This window comes from Scleropages formosus, chromosome 2 (genome assembly GCF_900964775.1).
Source record: "Scleropages formosus chromosome 2, fSclFor1.1, whole genome shotgun sequence".
In the NCBI taxonomy this organism is placed as follows: domain Eukaryota; kingdom Metazoa; phylum Chordata; class Actinopteri; order Osteoglossiformes; family Osteoglossidae; genus Scleropages; species Scleropages formosus.
Window position 1 is genome coordinate 26,405,047 of NC_041807.1, and position 25,717 is coordinate 26,430,763.

The 25,717-nt window shown below is 43.2% G+C and overlaps 1 protein-coding gene across 3 annotated transcripts; it reads left to right on the plus strand.

Moving 5' to 3' along the window:
- The first annotated feature begins 2,635 nt into the window (after positions 1-2,635).
- sfmbt1 (Scm like with four mbt domains 1) lies at positions 2,636-24,173 on the plus strand. 3 transcript variants are annotated; one of them, XM_018756663.2, is made up of 21 exons: positions 2,636-2,687; positions 11,400-11,532; positions 11,786-11,880; positions 12,570-12,813; positions 13,256-13,344; positions 13,834-14,086; positions 14,244-14,341; positions 14,759-14,860; positions 16,592-16,739; positions 17,047-17,129; positions 18,240-18,366; positions 18,570-18,683; positions 19,364-19,406; positions 19,510-19,580; positions 19,763-19,902; positions 20,050-20,159; positions 20,350-20,525; positions 21,880-22,055; positions 22,254-22,475; positions 22,876-23,004; positions 23,108-24,173. In XM_018756663.2, the coding sequence occupies exons 2-21, from the start codon at positions 11,508-11,510 to the stop codon at positions 23,246-23,248; spliced, it is 2,586 nt and encodes an 861-aa protein (XP_018612179.1). In that variant the 5' UTR covers positions 2,636-2,687; positions 11,400-11,507; the 3' UTR covers positions 23,249-24,173. The 3 variants fall into 3 exon arrangements, with proteins under 3 accessions (XP_018612179.1, XP_018612176.1, XP_018612178.1); XM_018756660.2 differs by lacking the exon at positions 2,636-2,687 and adding an exon at positions 5,005-5,115; XM_018756662.2 differs by lacking the exon at positions 2,636-2,687 and adding an exon at positions 10,724-11,202.
- Positions 24,174-25,717: the final 1,544 nt, after the last annotated feature.

Sequence of the window (25,717 nt, forward strand, 5' to 3'; positions counted from 1 at the left end):
AGAGCTACTAATAGTCTTTGCATATCAAGTTATTCTGTCTTTGTGGGATCGAAAGCTGTGGCTGGGTCTAACTGGATGGACTGAAGTGAAACTAATTTGATCCTTGCGCTATATAGGAACAGAAATGGTTTATTAACTTCATATTAAACTGATGCCTGTTTTCAAACAATTTCTAGCTGTTCACCCTTTCATACACCAGGGTGTTTATACTGCAGCAGTTGAGGGTAAGTGCCATGTGCGTGTACAGTACTGCAGTGGTGGGAGTTGGAGTGAATCCTGCAATCCTCAGGACACAAAAAAAAAAATTGGAAAATACTATCTGTCATTGCTTGATAATTAAAATGACTAGAAGAAATTTAGAGAAATGCAGGGCTAAGTTTTAAATATGATATACAGTTTGGTAAGACTGGATATATCATTAACAGTATTTTGCAATTACATTCTTGATATTTAAAGTAAAACACAGGATGTCAATTGAGTGTCACATGCTCATACTAAATCAAACACAGAGATCGGATCATCCATCGCAGGGACTCCTTTGTTCTCCCAAATTCTGTTGTAAGAACTGAGGATATCTTGGGTCATTTGTATGAATCCAGACTGGGGAAGGTAACCCTCCATCAGTTCTCAAGTGCGAAATTTTTTGAAACTCAAAAACACCACGTCTGATTTGTGATATTGTTCTAGTTGTGTTTCTTCTAATGTATGAATAATAATGATAATGATGATGATGATGATGATGATAGCGGCCTGTCTTTGGTAACTGAGTAATGCGCCTCAGAAGTTCCTTACTGATTTGAAGCACCGAGTGCTACTAGAAAAGGGGAATAACGCAGTACTGCACTCGTCCTTAGGAATATTTCAAAATATTTTCCTCCCTGACACACCGAACCAGTAATTATAAGGGCAGCGTTGAGCGACTGCCTGCTCCTTTCCGCTGACGAGGATTTACAAGAAGCGACTGCTGGGAAGGCGGCAACACACACACACACACACACACACACACACACACACACACAGAGTAGTGGCAGAAAGCCTTCCTCGAGTGCTCGGTGACTCTGTGATCTCGGCCCTGGATGAGGTTCACGGCGGCGCTCAACGCACCAGCAGCAACAAAGCCAAGTAGCGGCGCCGGTATGCAGCGCAGCCTCGAGTTTCCCGCCTCCCCCACCCCAGCACAATACTCCTCGTGATGTGGTTGCCATGGAAACGGCGGACTAGACCTACTTCCGCCAGTATCTCTCCGAATGATAGTGTGCGGGACTCCATGCAAAGAGTGGAGCTGCGGTCTTTGTGAGTAACAAAGGAAACCTGTGATTGGTCACATTTACAACTTTGAGGAAACATATTTGGGCTAATTTATACAAGACTAATTAGGTGGCTCTATGCATTAGATAATTATATGCATGAGCATTACAAATATAATCTGTATTTGGATTTTTTCACATTGGGGTTTGTAAGTAATCATTTACAGACCCAAGTGGATTATTGATATAGTAAAAACAGTAACAGCAAGCTTTCTGCATTATTTTATTTATTATCATTAATAATTTTCTGAACACTACATTTCAAAAGCTGTTAAGACAAAAGCACAATTCTATGTTGAAATTCAGTGAAAAATTTAAAATTTATGTTCAGTCAAATTTGGCATATATCATGGAATACTATTTATAACAACACAGCACAGCATCAGAAATTTACTCATTAAGCATAATGCAGATATTTTAAAAGTTATTTTCAAATGAAAAGCCAGCAAACTTTGACATTTTGGGCAAAATTAAGTTATTTTCATTAGTCTACTTTGAGTAAAAGTAAGGTATAATGTGCATTTACAGAGCTATGTGGAAATCATCTTATTATTAAGTATTAACATTTCTTTGTTTTCCCTTACATCATATCTAATGTCCACATTAGCACAAAAACTTAATTATTTATCCATTGATGTGGATGAATTGGGTGCTTTCTCTAAGGCCAAAATGTGGTTGGCATACTTTTGATAGTGATGCTCATAACTCATCCATGTTTACTATGAGAATATGGGTTGCAAAAGGTTACAAATATGAAATAATTTTGCAAGGACATTCATAAGAACCCTACGTACTGTATACTGATGAATATCCTTGCTATAGCTATGCCTTCACATGACTTTTCTCAAGCTACTTTTTCTTTTCAAATCCAAATATCCCGTCAATCCAAATTAAATGAAAGTGTCTCCAAATTGTGCTCAGTATGTGACTCTTCAAGTATATATGTGTGTAAGGGTGGCGGGCTTCCATTCATACAGGTGTACCCTACGCTATACCATATAGCTTCTGGAATAGGCTTCAGATTGGGGAATTTTTCATCACTCCTGTTTTTTTTATAAATATTCTTACTTGTGTATATTTCTCCATTTTATACACAGTAAGAAAGGTTAGATGGAAAAGAATGAGCTGCTGGAAAAGGTTGATGCTGTTTGCTTCAGATGACTAGTGTTGTGCTTGAACTTCAAAGGACATAATGGATAAGTTAACGGACATTGTCAGGACAAATAATGGAAGAATAAACCTCCTGGTTGTCATTTTTGCAGGAATGAGCTCTGACTTCCAGCAGCTAGATGTGTCTGTGAGGCACTGACCAGTTGACACCTGCTGGCTGAATCAAATGTGTACTGTGGTCAATGGGGCTTCACCGCAGTATGGGGACAGGTAAGACATCTCGAGAACAAATCACTGAAATAGCCTTGGACATGAGGGGAACAGCATAAGGACATGATGTATTTCTCCTTATAGCAGCTACTGCTACCTGTGATCTTTCTGAAATTATTTACACTTTATTCAGTTGTGTGAATTGCTGGCATTTTTTTTTTTAAAAAAATACGTAATGGACTATCATAGGTATCAGTTTCCAAACAGCATTGTAAATTTAGTTCTCAACTATTCTTAGGGTATTATTTGTAATTAAATTGTACACTTTATTCAAATGTTGAGGTCAAGTAGGTGTCTATATCCCATATATTGTGCTGTTATAATTCATGTAGGCCTACTGAAAGAAAGGCACTATAAATCATCTTAAGAGGTGAAACAGCACCGACGAGTATCAGAAAGTTCACTATGTTGCAGTAGCAACCGCAGTACTAAACCTTATTTATCCGTTTGCGCGGAAAAACTATTTTTTAATCTTTAAAGTCTCTATAACGTGTACAAATGCAGTATTTCCTTAGACCAGTTTCACATGGAAACTTGTCAAAAAGACAGTTTTTGGACACTTGGTTTGTCTACTGACAGCACCCAGGCTGCTTCCCCTAGATTGGCTAGGATTCCCAGTCTTCTTTGAATTGACTTCACTACCAGTGTTTATCATTTCGAGTTCATTTTCGATTTTCCAGCGAATTATGTCGAACAACTGTAGGAAATGTACAAAAAAAGGGGGAAAAAAATCTGGAAAAATATTCTGCCTAAATCCTGTAACCGTCTCCCTCAGGCAAACACTGGCCCTGCCCCTGGTCCGAGGACATAAACAGCAGCGCCGTTTCGTCACTGCTGCTGCACGCGGACACGTCTCGTTCCGAATGTCCCTAGTTGGACGTTTTTGTCTCTGTCCTTACGTCAGATTCCCGTATTTTTCCACACAAGTTTATCAGAATTTCTCACAATGAACGGAAAACGAAACGGGGAATGACGACTTAACAACGAAACTTTTACTTTCGCGTTTGTGGTATCTGGTCATTGACTGTGGTAAAGTCTAACGACACACTCCATGCATTCAGTTACCACTGAAGCGTTAATAAATTGATTATTCAAAATACCCTACGGCTAAGTTGATAAAGCTTAGCACCTTGATGAAACCTTACAATAAGGTATTATCTTTTTACAAAACGTTATCAATGAGTGTTTCTCGGACTATTTTTTGAAAAAATTGGACTCTTCTACCACTTGCACTGCGTTGAAGTTAAAATTGATTGTTACACTAGTCTGCCCGCTGCCACAATTTAACTGAAAAAAAAAAAACCGAGTAATGCGGTTATAATACACGGAATGTACGCTGTGGTGCTCGTCGTGGTCTTTTGTTACACCGTGTTACAGTTCATAGATAAATTTCGCAGGAGGTTCTCTTTAAGCCCAGTTCTTGAGAACGATCGAAGCGATTGTGGGAAGGTTCTAGAGTGGTGGAAAAAAAAAAAAAAAAAAAAACAGAGCGGGCGGTTATAGTGAAAATGAAACAGGACTTGCTTCTTAAATAACACGTGCTACAATAGACACACACATTACATTTTATAGTATAAATAAACCTCGGAATCCGCACTGCCAACAAATGCAGTATAATTAGTGTTAGACTGGTTAAATTTGTACTGCACATTGTACTTTTAAGATGTATGATCATTTATCTTGCTGATTATGTAACACATGCCTATGGTTTATTACCATAAATCACCAAATATTTAATAAATTAATGTTCGAAAAACACTTAAGTCAAACGTATGGTCATGTAATTCTAGCAGCGCTGGGAAAATGTCGCCCGAGTGTTATTTTTCATATGTTATGTTTACTTGCAAATTCATTTCATGAGATGGGCCGGCCTAAAGAAAATTATAACTGGACAAATGTAGGGCGAATGTGCCACGAATATATGAAGCAAAGCAGGCAGCAAAACAGCAGACAAGACGATATAACAAAATGTTCTATACTTAACACTGGTTTTTATGATAAAAAATGGTACTGTGATAACACCTCATTGGTCATTTTCGTCACGCAACACAATTTCATATTTACTGTAGATGTTTGATATTTGGAGAGTGGCTACTTCACTCCAAGAACAGGCGGCGTTCTAACAAACATTTAATATCGAAATGTGTTCTCCGTGAGGACAGTGGGCATCGTGTGTTTGTTCCTTTGTTAAAATGTAGCTTACTGATTTGCTGTTTTACACCGTGCGTAAGAGAACGCGCGGAAGTGCTGCGGCGCGCGGTAGCCCCGCGCGCGCTCCTCACAGCCGCGCTCTCAGAAAGTCTGCGAGGGGGGGTGCTGTTGCCCATGCGCAGTGGCGCATCGTGCCATATTGGAATGAGGCAGTGATCGGCGAAGCGAGCGGACGCGAAGCATCTGAGATCCACTTGGGGGAAAAAACTCGGAGCAGGTCAGATACGCCTCCGGGAAATAGTTTCCTTAGCAGAGTTCAGCGTGTGCTCATTGATGAGTGTGTTTTCGCGCGTTGTTCGTGATCCGTGTTTCTTTTTTCCCCGCCGCTGCGAAGCGGCGGCTCTGACGTTCCGGTAACTTGGTGACCAACGCTGAGCGGACGCGCTCCATCGGGGAGCTCCCGCGTCCAACGCGACCCGTGGGCAGAACGCACACAAGTCCCGTGCCTGGCGTCCTTCCTTGTCCCTTCTCTGCTCTTTTCTTTTCAGCATTCAGTGCGCGTGGCTTTGTGGCGCCTTGCGGTGCGAAAGTTGCGCGTTGGAAGATTTATGCAGGGTGCAGTTAGGTTAAAATGAAGTGTTCGTAGTAGTGTCATCCGCGTGTGCATTGGTCAGCAGACACTGGGGCACTTCCCTTGGAAGTCTAACCTTACACACGCTTTTGTGCTTTTTAACCATTTCATGAAATCAGTACATTCAGGCAAATGATATATACTTAACACAGCGGTCATGGTTTACAAAATTTATTGACAGTAATGTCCTAATAATTACAGCGCTGAGAGATGTCCCGTGCGGGTAGTATCTTAAGAAGTCTTTCTGCCGTTTAACTTAAGACTGATCACTTTGTGACTTTACGCAGATTTGATGTAAACGAATATTTGTTCAACAAGAAACACAACTTTTTATTACATTTTTTCCATTTTTTAAAATGGCGTCTTGGGATGTCATGACGAATCCGTACCCGAACGAAATCACGAATTGGAATTGTCCGAATGGTGGGACTAATTAGTGTCACTTCCATTTCATGGTTGGACGCAGTGGCCTGTCATCACACCTTATTTACATAAGCGACATTGAGCTTGATTTTCATTGGTTTATCTTTGGGTGTTTAATGGCATTTTATCGGCTCACGATTGAATTTTCACTGACTTCACCCGGCTTATCGTTGCCTTTTCACTCACTTAATTTTCTTTTTCATTGGTTTTTAATAGCTTTTAAATTACTTGCCATTGGTTTTTCATGGTTTTTCAAATGAATTTTCATGGTCAGTATGGAATCTCACAGGAAAGAAGGAAATTAAACCTTCAGGCGGGAAAGTTGCAAAGCAGTCCCAACTTTCGCGTGATAATATTGGTGAATTCTGTTGTCTTGACATGTCCGGACCATTCGCAGTGGACTTTTCCAGCAGCCCTTGTTGTATCTGGAGGTTAATTTCATATCAACTCGGTCATTTCTGGTATTTGCAGCAGGGCTGAGATGACGTGTTGTCTGACGTTACTACTGGACGTTAACGTAGGAGGCCGGTTACGCGGTGTTCACAGGAGCTTTGACTCGCGGTGTGGGCTGAGGCGGGACGAGTTCCCGGGGCACCTGTCCGCGTGCGCTGCGCGCGCACCCTCGTTGGCCTGCTGTCGATGCGGGATCGCTGCGGGACGCGTCGCGCGGGCAACAAAATTGGAGGCGCGTCTGAATCATGAATGTGTCGTCAAATAGCAGATTTAATAAGTTTACTCAGAGTTCAGTTTTCATCTGTGTATGCACTTTTACGCCTTTTTTAGTATTAACATGATTTTTGATAAGGACACGTTCTGTCTGCTGTTTTACACAACAACTTAAACTTATGACGATGATGATAAAAAAAACTGAAGTCAGCAGCGCGTCTCCGGAGATGCACACTTCATGTCTCCGCTAGGAAGTACAGGGACCGTTCACCTGTGTCCCGGTGACGTTCTAGTGAGTGTCAGTGTGTGTGTGTGTGTGTGTGTGTGTGTGTGTGTGTGTGTGTGTGTATGCATGCATGCGTGCGCGCGCGCGCAAGAGTTGGGAGATGAAATGGATGCGTGTCTTCTCTTCATTTCGGGAACCTACTATATGACACGATGACGGCGTTACTAACGGGCCGTTTCTTCTCTTCGACGCCACCTAATTTAAGCCCTGGTCCCCGAGACCCGCAAGGCATACTGGGATTTTATGGCAGCTGAGCTCTTTATTAATTATGCTTAGCTGCTTAGTTGACTGAATTCCTGCCTTCATCAACCACATTTTGATATTCCTTTGAAAAAGCTCTTAAATATATTTTGTAAGTATATTCGCACAAAGATCTTGTTTGTCTGTGTTGTCTTGCCTTTGAGTGTTAAAATAGTCAAGCTCAAGACCTGAAAATAATTTTATACGAGCCTTTAGGTTGGGAAGAAATTGTTTGATAGGAAATAGAATTCTCTTTTTTGTGAAATAAGCTTAAGTGAATATATTGCATGTATGCAGACCGCAACAAGAATGCTGCACATAGCATGTAATCCTTTTTGCGTGGAGGCGCGGTGAGTAGCGCTGCTGCCTCACAGCACTGGGCTGGTGCGAGAGAACGTGGGTTCGATCCCCGCTCAGTCTGTGTGGAGTTTGCATGTTCGTGTGTCTCCGTGGGTTTCCTCCGGGTGCTCTGGTTTCCTCCCACAGTCCAAAGACGGGCAGTTCCGGTTCCCCCATAGTGTGTGAGTGACATCGAGAATGTGTTCCACTGATCTATGGATGAGTGATCCATTGTAAGTAGTGTATCTAGCAGTGCAAGTCACCTTGGTGAATAAGGTATGTGGGCTAATAACGCTACATAGTATCCATTGTAAGTCGCTTTGGAAAAAAGCGTCCAAGTAAATAAATGTAATGTAAATGTGTAGACGTGACATTTGGATAAGAGGTTAGGTGTTACAAAAATGAAGGAATATCATTTGTTTGGAAGACCTGAGCCACTGCCCTGCTCAGCACTTTCCCCTCATCACTTCATATATTATTGTCAAGGTCAGGGAGGACTCGTTATTTTAGGTGATCCTAAATCAGACGGGGTTTCTCACCATGCGCCGCATTTCTTTTCGTCCTATCCCTTCTTCCTTAACATTTCGCTAACACAGTTGTGACCCATCTGACAAAATCAGAACCTCATGGAAGAAATATCGTAAGATTTCAGAAGAGATTTAATTTACTCATTCCTAAATGTAACATAGTTGCTGGAGCTGCTACCTTGCAGTCTGAAGGATTTTGGTTTCATTCCCCCTCCTAGTATTATACCCTTCATCCTGAATTGATACAGTAACACCTTGCTATGTAAATTGATACATTACTATAATGATTAATTGGACAAAGTTTAATTGCATCAGTATTACTACACTTCAGAGGGAATGTTATTCTAAACTCTGTGTTGTCATTTTGTTGGGCAAAGTTTCAGTAACATTTTTTCCTCTTTTTTTCTACAAAGTCAGGCTTTATAACGTGAGATGCTTTCTGGTGTCGTCAAGGTAAATTATGTCCCGTGTACTCTTTGCTTATGCTGCATTATTCAGCATTTACATATAAATTAGAATTTAGACTTGTCATTGTCCCCATGATTTAAGTGCAACTTGTGACTTGAAGATGTCTTGAATACAAGATTTGTTTTTCTTGAAATATTTAGAAGAGCAACAGAGGGCACAGTTTGTCTCAGTGGCTCCGTATGTGTTCCCTTATGTCAGACCAGACCTTTCAAGCACAAAGTCTTTAATGGAGAGGAACTTTTCCCTGCGTGGTGCTCTTCCTATTCCTGGCTCATTGTTTAGAGAACGTGCGCTGAATGGTAGCCGACTAGGGGCAAGCTGCCTGAGTCTCATTTCAATGTTAATAAAGATATCAGGCCTTACAAAGGCCACTTGACGTGCCGTTTGAATGGACGGACGCACTGTTTACGTGTGGTATATGAGCACTCTCTGCCACTCTTTCGTCTGCGTGTGCGCTGCGTTTATATTTCCGTGTGCTGTTATTCTTCTCTCTGTTGTGCTGGCAGCCGTGTTCTATGTGTGCGAATGGTTGAGGACTTGTGGGCCAACTAATGGAGGCCGATCGAAGGGCACCTGATTTCGGGCGAGGTGATCTGTATTTGCGTGTGTGGTGGAATGCTGGGTAACCGTGAGCAGGTGGGGTGTCTGAAAAGGTATTTGTGAGACTGAAGTCTTTATGTCATGTTGCAAAGTGCTCTTTTTGAGGATCCTGCAGTAGACATCTTGTACTCCTTCAAGACCCCTGTTGTTTTATTCATTTTATTCATTTAGCGATGATTATTCCTAATGCATACGTGAGGTGCTATAGTATAAGAGTATAATTTTTGTTGTTTTACTCCTTTGTGTGACTCTGCCAGTTATGGCTGAGGCCTCTTTGTGATGAGTATGCCTTCATTCCTCAGGTCCCCGTTTTTTGAGGAGGGGGGAGGGGAGCACCGTCTGGTTTTGGGTTTTCTTTTCTAAACAAGGCTGTGGGGTCCATTCTTTTTTCGGGTGAGGGGTGTTGCGCCTCTTCGGTTTTGGCTACGTCAGGGGGTGTCTAAAGCCCCCCTAGAGGGCTGAATTTAGTGGAAAATGGGGAGGTGTTAGCAGCGGGTCTAGGAAGGGAGCCGTCCTGTCTAATCCTATTGCCGTCACTCTTTGGTGATGCCGGGAGCCCCTGATGCCCCCCACACATCTCAATTATACATACTCTCCTGTTAGATGGCGCTGCCCACTCTTAATAGTCATCCATTGTCCACCTCTATCTGCTTTTTTTGTTTCATTCCATCTTGTTCACATCCCTCCTGCGCTCCTGCCATCACTCCTCCCTCTTCCTTTGCCCTCGGTGTCCCTCTATCATCCCTTTGTTCACACGGTTACTAACAGCCTTTCAGAAAGACACTGCAGGGAAGGGCACCTCTGCAATTCACTTAGTCTGTCGATGCTGAGTGGATGCACCGCGAGCCCCCTCCCTGTGTTCGAACTCCACTATGTGCCAGACCTGTTGCATCCCCTTGGTCACAGTCCAGGTCAGAGCTAGCGGTGTGCAAGTTACCGCAGGCTGTGTTGACCTACGGGCTGTACAAAGTAACGGCTCAGTTGAGCTTATAAATGGATGTTTTCTTTGTGCAGAGAGAGACCAAATGTGAGACTCGGAACTCGGAAGGCAAGTGTGATTTGATGAACTTTGACCTGCTGCTCACAGATGCTGCAGGAAGAGATTTTTTCTGTGTTTGTGTGTGCGCCAATGGCAGCAGGCGGTGACGCAAACGGCTACTCTTCCCCCTGGACCCCGGTCACCTGAATCTGTCAGCAGTGACCCTCGCACTCAGTGTCTCCCAGGGCCTTGTCCCACACACATCCCGCTGTTGAAGTGGACTTCTGCCTGTTGCAACTGGAGCAGCATGAGTTCACGGACAAGATGGAGAAGGGATGCGATTGGTTTTACTCTTTGTCTGTTAAAAATCATAAGCAGTTTTTTTGTGAACCAGAGAGGTTTAATTCCATAATATAGTGAATTCTAAAAAACTTGCTAATGTTTGGATGCCTTATGTTCCTGAATTGTCTGTGTGATTCAGTAACTCGGAGATTAGTCAGTTCCCAGGTATTGTCATAATTTGCTTAGTGACGGTGTTCCCCATGATCCCACAATACACACTGCCATTGAGGAGATTTATTCATTTAACTGAAACTTTTCTCCAAAGCACAGTGTTAAGCGACCCACAGTATTTACCTGTTATTTTTTTACAGCTGGGTGTTTTTTTTTTTTTTTTTTTTTGAACACCAAAGCGATTCAGGCATAAGTACCTTGCTCAATGGCAAAACAGCAGGAGGTGGCATTCAAAGGCAGCAGCATTAACCACTATGCCATCTACTGCTCCTATTTCTCCTTCTGCTAGGCTCATGGCCAGGTGAGGTCATTGTAAGTCACAGGAGGTGAGGTGTCAGTGAAGAGCAGTGTGTGCTCTACGGGTAAAGTACCCTTTGGTGTAAAGACTGTGAACGGCCCGGTGCTGCTGCGGCCCGGAGGTCTGGATGTCCCAGCGCTAAGCAGGTCCCTAATCCTGCCAGACGGGCTGTGCGCTGATCAGCTCTGACGGGGTGATGGAGGGCGGTGAGCGGGCATGTGTGTCACATGCAGAACAGGGAGGACGCATCTCTTCAGCACCGATCTTTTCGGTACGCTGCATTCGGCCGGAGAGGCACAGGAAGCAATTCAAAAAGTCCACGCTTTCCTCTGGAGGTGTTACAGGCACAGCTACGCAGCATTCGTACAAGAGCCTTCTCATCGGTGATCTTCAGGTACTTCTGGACATTGTCCAACTCTGGACCAGAAACGGAAGGTGGACAGCAATCTGTAGCAAGAGTGCGGCCCAAGTGTGTTTGGTCTGTCCACGTGGCTGGCTGTAGAGTGCAACATTCTTCGTCCTGATGACATGTGCTTGTGTTGTACAAATGCTGAAAAGCAAGTGACCTTTGTCTTTTTTTTGTGTCTCCAGCAGCCCGACAGCTCCAACAAACGTGTGTTGGAACGAGTGTCTGAGGGGGGGGTATCAGATAAGCTGAGCCTGGGGCAGCGAACGTGACCACCAGGGGGTGGGGCCACCATGAACCTTGAGCCGCTGGAGTCTGGTGAGTCAGCCGATTTTACACGTGTGTGCGTCTGTGTGCATGGGTGCTCTAGCAGTCACTTGTGTGTGCGCGCGACACATTACTAATATGCATCCCTGAATGCTGTCAGAGATAATCTATTTATATATAAATGCAATTAATGTATTACAGCTTTGGCTGCTGTATAGCACCCTGTCTGAGTGTTGTTACAAACTGTGCGGTGTGTGAGGTTTGCAGGGGTGTTCGCTCACCTGTGAGGGGCTGCGTGTTTCAGATGAGGGTTCTGGGCAGGATGACTCGGACTTCAACTGGGACGAGTACCTGGAAGAGTGCGGCGCGTCGGCTGTTCCACACCATGCCTTCAAGCACGTGAGTCCCGAGCCCTGGCTCTCTGCCCACACCAGGGAGCGCCGTCACATTCGCAGAGAGAGCGTCCAGGCAGATCTCAGTGCCCAAAAGAGACATTGAGTAACAACAGAGAGTCAGGGGACAAATCCTCATCAGAGGAAACAGTCTGGGATCAGGGCCAGGATGGTGGCTCAGCTGTTGAAACCTACAGCATGCAGGGTTCTGGGTTCAAATCCATCCCCGGCTCCTCGTTCTGAGTCGCCGCATGTTTTCCCTGTGTGTGTGATATCCCCCCCCCCACCAGGTATTTTGGGGCCTTCTCACATTCCAAAGACATGCTGCTCTGATTTGCTAGTGACTCAAATATTTGTAAGACCAGTGGTTTTTATCTGCCAGTGGTGTTTTAAGGACAGGGTGATTTAAAATTGGTGGTGTTTGTTTTTTTCTTTTTTTCTTTTTTTTAGGTAGCAATACAGTTTTCCCAGGCTGTTTGGCAAATAATGCTACAGGCCTGCATGAATGGCTTTAGAACATGGACATCTGGTTAATATAAGTAGTTCTACAGCAAACAGAGTAGATGGCTGTAAAGCGTAGCTTTATTGTGCCATCAGGATCATTCTTAAAACATTCTTGCTCCTTGGCTTCTGGTGTCTGAATCTGCATTTTCACATGGTATATTGTGTGTTGAACTAAACCTGCCTTGACCCCAGGTGGACCTGAGCTTGCAGACTGGCCTCACCCCGGGGATGAAGCTAGAGGTGTGTGTACGGGGCGAGCCAGAGGGTACCTATTGGGTGGCCAACATCATAACCACCTGCGGCCAGTTGCTTCTGCTACGCTACGAGGGTTACCATGACGATCGACGAGCAGACTTCTGGTGCGACATCATGACTGCTGACTTGCACCCCGTTGGGTGGGGCAAGCAGCAGGGGCGAATTATGAGACCCCCAGAAGGTGAGCAGAATGTGGTGAAATGGCAGTCCATTTTAACAAACAAGGTTTTCTTTTCTATGTGTATTTTAGCATGTTTCCAAAGCCACTATGGTGTAATACTCACTTGCAGGCTGTTTAACAGGCAGGATTTAGTAAGGTATGTACGTACATAGTTTTTATGTGCACTTAATGCCTACGTTATGTTCTTGTAGTGGTTTTTGATGTAGTTGCTAAGCGCATCTTGCAGTTGGCAGTTGTGTGTGCAGCCTTTGATTAATTTATCCGCATGTCAATTAAAAGACACAAGTATCATATATTGAACTAAAGATAGACATAGTTCCACATTCCTAAAGGGTTTGTCAGCAGCTCCTACCAAGCACTGCGGTAAACCTGTATTAAAGAAGAAATGGCAAAGGGGAAGCGTTGCGTCGACTAATAAACGAGTCTCTGGCCTTCCTCCTAGGTGTGCGAGAGAGGCGTGAGGACTGGGAGGCCCTCCTGGAGAAGGTCCTGTCAGAGGGCTGCAGTGCTCCAGCCAACTTGCTAGAGGGGGTGAGTGTGCAGGGGGTAGTGTCTGTGGGAGCTGTGTGCTGGTGTTCTCCATAGAGCCATTGAGCAGGTAGCCCAGTTGTTGGTCCTGGTCCTGACCAGCAGCTCTTTCAGACCAACAGGGAACACACTTGTGTTTTGGAAGTATATGGTGATGGTACCGTTTAATGAGAAAGGTGGTAGTAAATTGCCAAGGTTCAGAATAAACTTTTATTTGACCTTGAACGTTTACATTTAGTTGACTTCAGAATATTCATGTCATTTAGTTCACGTAAGTGTTAAAGATTTAAGTATTTTCTATAAAATTGTGCTTTGCAGGCTCATCTTTTTCCACTACTATATTTAAAATTTGATAAACTTTAACTCTTCTTTTTGGCAGTTTCTGGGGTACATTCAGTATATTTAAAATGTTTATTGTGGATAACTTATTTTTCTATACAACGTTTGGTTAATATTCCAGTTTTGTTTATAACCTCCCCCCATTGTGTTCAGCCCCACCGGGGGAAGAATCCACTGGATCTGTTGTGCCCAGGGTCAAGTGTGGAGCTCCAGGACAGCGAGGACCCAGGATTAGCCTGGGGAGCTGTGATCAAGGAGAATGTGGGGGGACGCCTGCGCCTAGTGTACTCTGGCGCTGAGGGACTGCCCCAAATGTATGCCCAGCGCTGGGTCTTCTACTTGCACCCCTTCTTACACCCTCCTGGCTGGGCAATAGAGAACGGCTGTACCCTGACCCCCCCTGCTGGTGAGTGCCTGGGACTCTTGTGAAATAGCCATTGCTCCAGTGTGATGGATCACCATCGTCTTCATTGCCTTTGTGCTGTTTGTGATATTGGACTTTGCTGTTGTCCTAAACTGTGTGGCCATTACCAAAATCCTTAACAGTCCTGTGTGTATCTCAGTGCTACGTGGACTGCGCAGTGAGGAGGAGTGGAATGAGGTTCGACAAAGGATTGGCGCACAACCACCAGACGGAGCCGTCACCAACGAGTTGTTCAAGGTAGTCCTTGGGCAGAAGGGTCTGCTTTCTCTCTTCCAGTTAAAAAAAAGTCTCTTGGACGTTAAGAATATTCCACTGCCTGTTTCCAGTGTTTTATCTTAACATGTCTCAGCACTAAAGAAACCAGCCATTTTACCAAAAACTCACAGGGTTTAAGTCTTTGTATTGTTCTGAGACATGCGTTGCTTTGCAGAAAAGCGTCTGCTAAATGAATGAATTTACATGAAAGTAATCAGCATTTAAGTCATTGTAAGACAGTATCGAAGGCCTAAATCTTCAACACTGCGGGTCTGGATGCTTAATTCTAGTATTATGCTGGATTGGTTTTAATCTAAGCCACTGCTACAAACTGTATCAGAAGTACCAAAGTGGCCTACACTTCCCAAATGTGTTCCTTTTCCTCTTCCTTGTGCTTAGGAGAAGCCGACCATCTCTGCTCACTGCTTCACTGAAGGAATGAAACTGGAAGCTGTCAATCCTGCTGCACCCTTCTCCATCAGTCCTGCCACAGTCACCAAGGTAACTCAGTCCATCCACCCATGCACTGCATGGCAGTTAAATTACAGTACCTGCTTTTATTACAGCCAACCTAGGAGAAATTTAATTTATTTTTGTGTAACGGTGCATTCGGTTCTCAGTCACAGCCTTGTCACTGTGTGGCACCATTTCTCCTTTGGAGCTTGCAGAGGATTTTTCCTGCTAAAATGAAGAAAGATCTCTTAAACACATTCATGTATACGTTACATTTACTTGTATAATTTTGTCTCTGCACATCTTACTTATTAAAAGCGTTGCTGCGTTGTGAAATCCAAAGTGTATATTTCACTCTCATTTTCACTCATTTAAAAATTTTTGGGCCAAGATCATGTCCGTCTGGTAGATTCCCGAGTAACTATGTGAGACTAAGATGAAATAACATTGAACCTGTGACTCAGTTTTAAAACTATTTCTGGTACGGGTAATTCTCTCTAACAGACATCAGCAGTGTCTTTTCTGCAGAATAGGAATAGTGTTCAGAATGTCACTTACAGGTATTAAGTTTTTGAGGAAATGCACGCAAAGAGACAGTGGTGCTTGCGAGCTAGTTTTTTTTATTAGGACTGATATTAATGGCATTGTGGAACGCTGAAAATGAGAACGTTTTTCTCCTATATGTGTTAATTTGCATTTATTTAGGAAGACCAGTTTAACAGGGTATTTAATTGGATTACATGAACATTTGAAAACATGGTAACTGCAGTAATTTTTAAAACTTGAGACAGTTGCCAAGTACCCTTGTGATCTGTTGGTGTGTGTGTTCTAGATTATTGGCAGATCTCCCACATGAAGTGGACTGAAGATTCTTTCGTAGTGTATGAAAGGCAAAGGCTTTTCTCGGTGTACCACTTGCTCTCAGTGTGACGAAGAGATTGGAAATTCTTATAAACTAAGACGCACTGAATATGCACTTGTAGTTCAAACAGAAAGAACAGATTTTCTCTTCTATTATGGAAAAGCAGTATGGTGCATATTTAAAATTTCTAATAATATGTTTTGTTTTTGTCTTTGTTGTTTCTAATGGAAAATTTATTATCCTGTGTGTTCAGGAAGCGGAGTGGTAAAAAACATCAAGGGTTTTGTCCACAGTCGGTCTTTACAAAAAACATTCAGGACATCACACCGGTGTAGCGGGTATCAGTAGTGCCTCACAGCTCTTGGCCTGTGGGTTTGGAAATGGCTTTGAATCTGGTTTAGTCTAAGTCAAGTGTGCGTGTTTTCCATGTTTGCTTGGTTTTCATCTGGGTGCTCTCATTTCCTACCACAGTCCAAAGATATGTGTTTTAGTTGAACTGGTGACTCTTACTGTGTGAGTGATTGAGTGTGTGTGTGATTGCCCCGTGATGGAGTTGTGTACCGTTCAGTATATCCGATTCACCCTTATGCTCCTTGGATAGGCTCTGGACCACTGTGACCCTGCTAGACAGATGACAGTGAGTGAATGAATTAATAAATGTCAGTCTTTTCCATGATGGGTAGAATTTCAACGGAATGGAATTTTTTTGCGGTTGCAGATTTACTAGCACTTTATGCTAAATTTACTCCTTGACTAAGACTAAATGTGTAAATGAAGTGCCAACTCTCGAAACTGAAACTGCTGCTTCTTTCCTTCACCATTAGTTTATTGTTGCAAGTGTGCATTTTATAAAAAAAATCTATTTTAACATTAAAGTTCAGGACCTATGCTGACTGTAAGTGATCAATGGATCACAGGTATTCAGTGACCAGTACTTCCTGGTGGAGATGGACGTCCAGGGCTGTGTGGCAGCTGGTCCCTCCTTCGTTTGCCATCGTGACAGTGCCGGAATCTTCCCGACACAGTGGAGCTTGAAGAATGGGGTGCAGCTGAGCCCCCCTCCAGGTGAATGTTCCTGCCCACTACACATAGTATCCACACCCCTCAGCGTATTTGGCTGTCAGCTGCATATAAGACACGTCAACATTTTAAAATGTACATCTCATGTTACAACTGGCTCAATAACCAAAAAAGGGGTGAATAGAACTAAAATATTTTAACATCACTCCACATTATGTTTGACATAAGACTGGGCTTGAAGTGTGTTTGGTGTGTTGATAATTCTGTGATTAAAATGCCTGTGCAGATCTGTCTGTGATTTCAGTCTGGGAACATTAATTACTTGTGTGTCCATGGCCTGTCCGTGTCGTAGGGTACCAGGGCCAGGACTTTGACTGGGCTGACTACTTGAAGCAGTGTGGGGCAGAAGCGGCACCACAGCACTGCTTTCCTCCAGTGAGTCGGGCCTAAGGGTGCAGACACATGCACGCTATCGCATGTACCATGGCCAGGCCTCAAGCGATTAGAGGACCTGATTCACTCTTGACAGATGATGAGCTAACACATTTATATCGATGCATTTAACTGATGCTTTTCTCCAGAATGACTTGCAATGTTAAGCTACTTGTAATATTTATACAGCTGATAGTTTTTTCCACTAGAACAATACAGGTAAGTACCTTACTCAAGGGTCCATCTGCAGGAGGTGGGATTCGACCCTGTGACCTCTGAGTCCAGATACAGTTTCTCTAACCAATACAACACCCCTTCCTTCACCTATGAATTTAGCATAACTCGTTAAAGTAGTAGGATTTGCTGCTATTCTGTGTAGTTTGTCCCAGTAACAATGCCCTGGTGACTCTTCTTTTCTTCAGTGTATATCTTTACGCTGTTTGGAATGAGTGGAGAGAAGTCTTGTACAGGGATTTTAAACTGAATTTTTGATAATAGGTCAAAAACAGACAATTTCTGCACTGAAAATGATCAACATTAATTTTGTTAAATCCCAGTGGATTAAGGTACAATTCTGATAAAGCAATGTTGGTGCTGCATTACCTTGTGTTTAACTACAGAAGGCCATATGTTAGGTCTTAACTTTTAATATTTTTATAAAATGTACACATGTGCTGCCATGTATTTTTAAATATTAAAAACACAAGGTACAATTTTTTTTTTTAATGGCTATATATTCTTTAAATTTTTATTACGATTCTTTCTATAGGACTTTGCAATATTTTGGCACGCAGTTATTATTCCATACCTCATACTAACTCTTTTATGAAAGTGGAAAGCAAAGAAAGTACTTAATTTAAATTATTCCTTTCATGTAACCCCTTTCCGTAGGTTATATAAAAATATGAACATGAAACCTATTCACAAAGCGGCTGCACTTGTGTATGTTTTTGTGAGGGACATCTCCCTGTGTCCCCATTTGCCACACACACACACACACACACACACACACACACACACACACACACACACACACATACATTACACATGCATGTGTCACATGGGCCACCTTTTCCTCTACTGGTCCCTCACGCTTATTCCTCCTCTGCTCAGGAGCAGCCAGATCATGAATTCATGGAGTCGATGAAGCTAGAAGCAGCGAACCCGCTGTCCCCCGAGCACATCCACGTGGCCACGGTGATCAGGGTCAGGGGTCAGCACATCTGGCTGCATTTAGAAGGTAAAAGGAACAGCTGTGCTGGGAGTTAAATGCTCTCCTGACTGCTCCCTGGCATATAACATCTAGGCTGAACTTTATGATTGAAGCTGAAAAAGAAATACTAAACCGAGTAAATGTGAGAAACAGTCATGCATGTTATAACATATACCATTGCAAGTTCTGTTGAGATTTTACTGTTTGCTTCTGCATGTCTCTCTGTTCAGGTGTGAAGCAGCCTGTCCCAGACATTATTGTCCACATTGACTCCATGGACATCTTTCCTGTCAGCTGGTGCGAAACTAACGGCTATTCCCTTCGATACCCCACCAAACCTCAAGGTCAGTGGTCTGACTCGATTAATTCAGCATATGGTTTCCCCACTGCTGCAGTCTCTAGTTTTTTAATGATTACTTCTGTTTTCCTGACGGAAAGGTAAATATGTGCTCGCCGGAAATGTGGGAGAAACTGCTACAGCCGGTGCTGAAACCTCCAGAAAAGATTGAATTAAAGTATTCTAAGGCCAGCACTCACAGTGGTAACTCTATACACACACACTCTTTCTGAACCGCTTGTCAAATACGGGGTCGCGGGGAGCCGGAGCCTAGCCCGGCAACTTGGGGCATAAGGCTGGAAGGGAAGGGGAGACACCCAGGACGGGACGCCAGTCTGTCGCAAGGCACCCCAAGGGGGACTTGAACCCCAGACCCACCGGAGAGCAGGACCCGGTCCAACCCACTGCGCCACTGCGCTCCCCCTTTTATATACACACACTTCTTTATTTGTGAAATTTTATTTGTGTACACATTAAATGAAGTCGTTATCACTGTATGTTCTGGCCTTAACACTACTGGTTTTCCTAACATGAATAAATAGAAACTGACAAGTGAAATAATTCCAGTAAAAGGCAATAACAATGTACTTATGTATGTTGCAAGATCTCCTTTTTACTCCTAACTTTGGTATTTTTATGCAAGTTAGAAGGTGGTTGTGGCTGTAATGTTGATGTCTGACTTTGCAGTTCAGAAGCAGAGGCGAGTTGCAGTGGTTCAGCCAGAAAAGCAGTAAGTGTTACTCACAGAGTGCCCCGATACAGGTCCCCAGAGAGCCATTCGTATTAAAGAGTAAACCTGGCCAGACCTGATTGTTCTCTTGTGTTCGGTCCAGTAACAGAACTCCGACCAGGGCCACACTGCCTGAAGCACTGAAACAGCAGGAGAACATCCAGTCAGAGACTGGTTAGTGTTTCCTTAATGAAAATGAAGTACCATTTGGTGAATTTATTTTTTAAGTCCTCTAATTAGAATGAATGAATAACAGATCTTTATTTATCCCAAAGATTTTGCACCATTTGGTAAATCTCTCTAGGTTTTGCCTGGTGAGAATTTTATAGTAAAGGCACATCTGTACATATCTGCAGGACAAGGCAATGGAAAGTACTCTTGCCCCAAGATCTACTTCAACCACCGCTGCTTCTCTGGGCCTTACCTGAACAAGGGGCGCATCGCAGAGCTACCCCAGTGTGTTGGGCCTGGCAGTTGTGTCCTGGTCTTAAAGGAGGTGAGAACCCAATCAGGCCAGACACAGGATGCTTTTCACAGTATCTTGATTGGCTATAACACCTTTTTGCCTTTTCCTTTTCTCCCCTTGTCTTCTTTTTCTCTATTCCTCTCCACAACCCTCCTCTCTCAACCCCCCACTGCCCAGGTGCTGACACTCCTCATCAACGCAGCCTACAAGCCCAGCCGTGTCCTTCGAGAGCTGCAGCTGGATGAGGAGTCTCGCTGGCAGGGTCACGGAGAGACACTGAAGGCGAAGTAAGTCAGTCACCCTCTCCCCAGCTGCTGCTCCTAGAGCCTTTGCAGTGCCACTACACACATGTACAACTGTGTTACTGTGCACTTTTGACGTGTCCAGCACCTCGTGTTCCACCATCTACATCTTCTGGGTGTGGCATTACTGTGTTGGATGAGATAGGCTTAGTATACGTTCTGTGCATGCTGGCAGATACAAGGGGAAGAGCTATCGAGCCACTGTGGAGGTTGTGCGGACAGCGGACCAGGTGGCAGAGTTCTGTAGGAAGACCTGCATCAGGCTGGAGTGCTGCCCCAATCTGTTTGGACCGCGCATGGTTCTGGGCCGCTGCTCGGAGAATTGTTCTGTGCTCACAAAGACCAAATACAGTCAGTAACGCCGCCTGCCGTGTCTGCTAACTTTTCAACTCTACAGATGATGTCACCGTGACCATTCATACCATAGCAATCAAAAGTTTGAGTACATGTGCTGGAAACTTTCTCTCACTAGGCATTTAGTAATTTTGATCAAGAAATGAGCTGATGTGTCTTCCCAGCTCTTCTGCAGCACTTCTGAGGTATAGGACTCGTGTGCGTTGCTTTGCTTTTGTTCTGTCCAGCTCCTCCCATACAAGTATTGCCCAGGTGTACTCACTTTTCACTAGTACTGTACATACTTGGTGTCTCCCTTTCTTTCTGTCTAATGGTTTGTTTTCTGCTGCTTAGTAAAATGTTACTCAAATGAAACCTTGAGGCAGTTTTCAAGCCCATTTTCATTGTCTTGTCTCCTCTGATAATACTGGCATGATCCCAACTTGGAATGCCACCAAGCTCAAACAGACATCCAGCCATATTGTACCAGTTTCATGAAGAACAGTGTACTTATGACGGGTGCTGATAAACTCTCCTGTTTGTGAATGAAGGAATTTTGAGTTTTGAGAAACTGATGGAAAATAAGAGGGGGCGCGGTGGCGCAGTGGGTTGGACCGGGTCCTGCTCTCCAGTGGGTCTGGGGTTCAAGTCCCGCTTGGGGTGCCTTGCGACGGACTGGCGTCCCGTCCTGGGTGTGTCCCCTCCCCTTCTGGCCTTACGCCCTATGTTGTCGGGTAGGCTCCGGTTCCCCGTGACCCCGTATGGGACAAGCGGTTCTGAAAGTGTGTGTGTGTGTGTGTGATGGAAAATAAGAGACATGAAGGTATTCCAAAACCAAATTAGAAATAAAAATCACAACAAAAGAGGAAAAAAAGATTATTCTTAATGATTTTTTAAAAAAAGTTATGCTTTGTTTTGCAAGCACAGAGCTTAACACGTCCTGCAGTAGTACCCTTGATCATCATACTTACTCTACTTGATACAGTATCATTGGGAAAAATCGTTGTGAGTAGCTTAACATTTGGAGAAATGCCTCAGAGGAACAAATAAATGTGTGTAATATTCAGGCATGTCAGCAACAGATGAGTTATTTTAGTTTTTCAGAGATTTTTCTTCTACAATATGACTATATTTAGACCTCTGTGGCACAGTTATTAATGATCAAGACTGTCACTATGCCATTCTCTATATAAATTTCTGACAAAAAAATTGTGATTATTTACATAAATACAGAAAGATCAACTAAATATAGTAAGAAATCAAATGGCTCATTGTTCTGTTAAATGTGACTAAGGTACTTTTCTTAGCGATGTGATTATAAGTCTAATTGTGGGAGTACCATGTCTGCTGACTGCACGTCTGTGCTCCACAGCTCATTACTATGGTAAGAAGAAGAGCAAGCGGATTGGGAGGCCCCCAGGAGGACACACTAACCTAGAGAGTGGGGTGAGGAAAGTGGGGAAAAGGAGGAAAAGGAAGAAGCACTTCTTTGTGCACAAAAAGAAGCGCTCAAACTCACTGGACAACACACCTGCTGGCTCACCTCAGGTATTCTACACTGACAGAGCTTCCTGGGCAGATGATTTTAAACTGGGAGTCATTCTGCCTTCTTGCTGCTTTCCCTGCTTTAAGGAATCACTTGCTCTTTCTTAGTCCCATTAAACCTCTTGTCTAAGTCAGGGTTGCAGAGATCTGCAGTCTATCCCAGTAGATTTGTTTCCTAATCTTCTCTCTCTCTGTCCCTAGGGCAGTGGTGAGGAGGAAGACCTTGATGAAGATGATTCTCTGAGTGAGGACTCTGGCTCAGAGCTGCAGGATGAGCTGCTTGATGATTCTGAGCACTCAGAGAGGAAATCTCAGCCTCCCTCACCTACCCACAATGAGAGTCCCCGAACTCGTCGCAGACGTAAACGCAAGACCCGATCTTCCTCTTACTCTGATGACGAAAACCAGCCCCCTTCCCCAAAGGTGTGTGTATGTACTATATTTACACACACGCACACACCTGTGTTCCCCTTTCACACATATTTTTCACTATACTGTCTACCTGATACAGTTTGACTGGCCACCCTTTCGTGCTACTGTGGTTGCAGTTCAGCAGCACATGAAGTAAAGCAGTGTCACACAGTGGCCAGTCTTAAAACTTGCCTGCACCAGGTATTGTGTGTGAACAAATGGCCGGTAGACAGGTTGCAGGTTCTGTATTCTTGTACCCTTTAGCAATCTACGTATCTTCCACTCACATAATTATATTGTGTTGCCTATGGAGTTGTTGACCCTTTAGTTGTTTGAATGAATGATGTAATTCAGCTATAACTCATTCTGTAGTGTTTCTCATGGTTTACAAACAAGTCTGCTCTGGTCCCAGGGACAACGTGTGGAAGTGCCAGAGAAGTTGCAGTTGGACACCAGCCCACTTGAATGGAGTGTAGCTGATGTAGTGCACTTCATCAGGACCACAGACTGTGCACCGTTGGCACGCATCTTCTTAGATCAGGTAGCACAGAGATATGGAGGAATGTGACTGTCGGAAATGAAAACCCAGTTCACCATGTCTGTAGTATTGTCTGTCACTAACCCTACTTTGTGTGTTTTGCTAGGAGATTGACGGTCAGGCCCTGCTTCTCTTGACTCTGCCAACAGTTCAGGAGTGCATGGGCCTTAAACTGGGCCCAGCTGTCAAGCTGTGCCATCACATTGAAAGGGTCAAGCTGGCATTTTACCAGCAATTTGCCAGCTGAGGTCACTTGAAAGACTGTGTGGAGCAGATCAGCCACCCAGCAACTGGATGGGTCTATAAGCTCCAGTACCAACTACACACTATTAAAATTGGAACTGGTGGGACTTCCATTACTTAAGTTCTTCCTGTTGTTTCATTTTATTTTTTTTATTTTTTTTTTTCCTTTAGCCGGGCACTGGCAACCATATGGTATTTGTACATTGTGGCATGGAGGCTGTTCTTTGTGTAGGAAGCAAGAACAGCTGATGACTTTTAATAAGTTGTCAAATTTTTAAAGTTTGTGCAAGCACTATGGGTGTGTACCTGCTGTTTGATTAATGGTATGTTTAATTAGCTTTGAAGTGTGAAAAATAAATGCGGTGCAAAAAGCTAAGCACAGAAAGAATGAAACTAAGACAGGAAAGATGCTCTCGAAAAGGGACAATTTTTTTTCTTTAATTTTCAGGGTATAATTATTCATTCGATATGCATTTCTTTTTGTTGCTGTACATGTAAGGGGCTCTGCAATGGCACAGTGTTTTTGTTGAAACCTGAACTTGATCAGATTTTTCTGCAATTTCACACATTTTTTGATAAATTCACTGTTGGCATTGTGCCAACAGTAGGTTATCAGGGTACACAGAATGTTCAGTTTTGCTTAGCGCTGAGCAGTGGGACATCTAGTGTTGAATATTTAAACATTCATAGCCTTTCCCGTCGTTTTGCCTTATGTTGCGAAATACGATCAGTAAAAAAATATTTCAAGGAGGTTCAGGTATTTTTTTCAACTATGGATACGGATAACTTTTGAACAAACCTACTTGAACTTAGTACAAAGTGAATGACTTTCAGATTGCAATGCATTTTTAATTATATAATCTGACTGGTGAACAAGTTCTGTTTGACGTTCTTTAAAATGCCTTGTTATTAATATGAACAGACGAAAAGCAATATAAATTATTAGCACAAAGAGTTTGATACTCACTTTGTCTTATACCCACCCAGTCAATCCTTATTGACATAATGGGTCTTTTAAGAAATGTTCTTTATTTTAAAAGTTTATGTGATGGTGATTCATTAAAGGTATTGATTAGATGTGAACTTTAAACCTTTTTTGACAGGAAAAAGGAGCAATTACCATAGATCCAGCTGAGAGCTTTAAAGGGTACACTTTCTTCTTTTTTAAGAAAATCTATATTGAAGTTGGATTTGGGTATTGTGCAAAAACTGCAAGAATTTCTCTGGTGTGGCAGAAATTAATAACTTTGTTTATTCAGGTAACAGTATTATAGAAGCTGTAAATTTCATAATATGCAGTGTAACTTCCTGGCTGTCCCAACATTTATTCTTTGTTTAGCATTTGAGCTGACTCCTGTAGATAAATCTGCATTTGTCTTTCAACTGTTCGTTCTATTTAAGCAACGTTGGTGAAGTTGTCTCTTAATTAACCCTCTCTTTCATAGAAGTCACCGAAAAATCAGTTGTCCTGCATGTTGATTTTATTTTCCTTTTCTGGTATTTGAGGTGAAAATAATCGCAATAGATAAAAACTGGCTATGGGTTTGTTTATGTAAATTAAATTGTATATACTTTTGTGGAATATGATTGCTATTTAAAACCAATGATAAATAAACCACATTTTGGGGAAATGACTCCTTTATTTTCAAGTGTTGTTTTTCATCTGGATAGTAACAAATAGAATTTTCCAATATTAGATATGTTATATCCTACTTTTTTTAAATAAAACTTGGAGTGTAACTTTATCAGCAGACTACTCAAGGGGCCATGCCACTTAACCGTAAAAGCGCTACACTCTCCACCTTTCAACGTAGTTTCATATTATATCAAGTGAAGTGGCATTCTTCGAAAAAGTTTTAAACGGGCCATTTCGGTAGTTGAGTGTACGAAACACTTATGCTAGTGTCGCTTGACCTACAAATCCCAGAATTCAGTTCGATCAACAACGTGATTACATACGTCATGGCGCCGGAGCTGGGAATGAGTGTGCACGGAAGCAGCTGGAAAGGCTGGTGTCCAACGCGAAAAGAAAGAGACGTGGGAACGTTGGAACTGTGTAGCGGGCTTGTTCACAGCGTGTAGCAAAATCAACCTTTTTGGAATCTGTAAGCTCTAGAGCATCATATTGTTAGAGCTTTAGCGTATTTACTCAATCAATGTGGCTAACCTAAGCTACGCTGGCTAGTAGTGTCACACACCACCCCGCCTGGTGTTTGGCTAACCGAACCGGCTAGCTCTGCGTTGCAGTCCCGAACCAGGAGAGGATGGCGCCGGTGTTAACACGTCGACGGTCGTCATGACCTCCGCTTGGTGTTTTTAAATCAAGTTTTATTTTGTTCAAAGAGAAGAACGTTGACCTACTACACAACAGAGAGAAAGAGACAGGAGCTGCCTGCTTACATCATCTTCTTCTGAGGTGAAACAACGAATCTAGTAGTACTTTGCTTGCTGCGACTTAGTCAAACGAACGGGA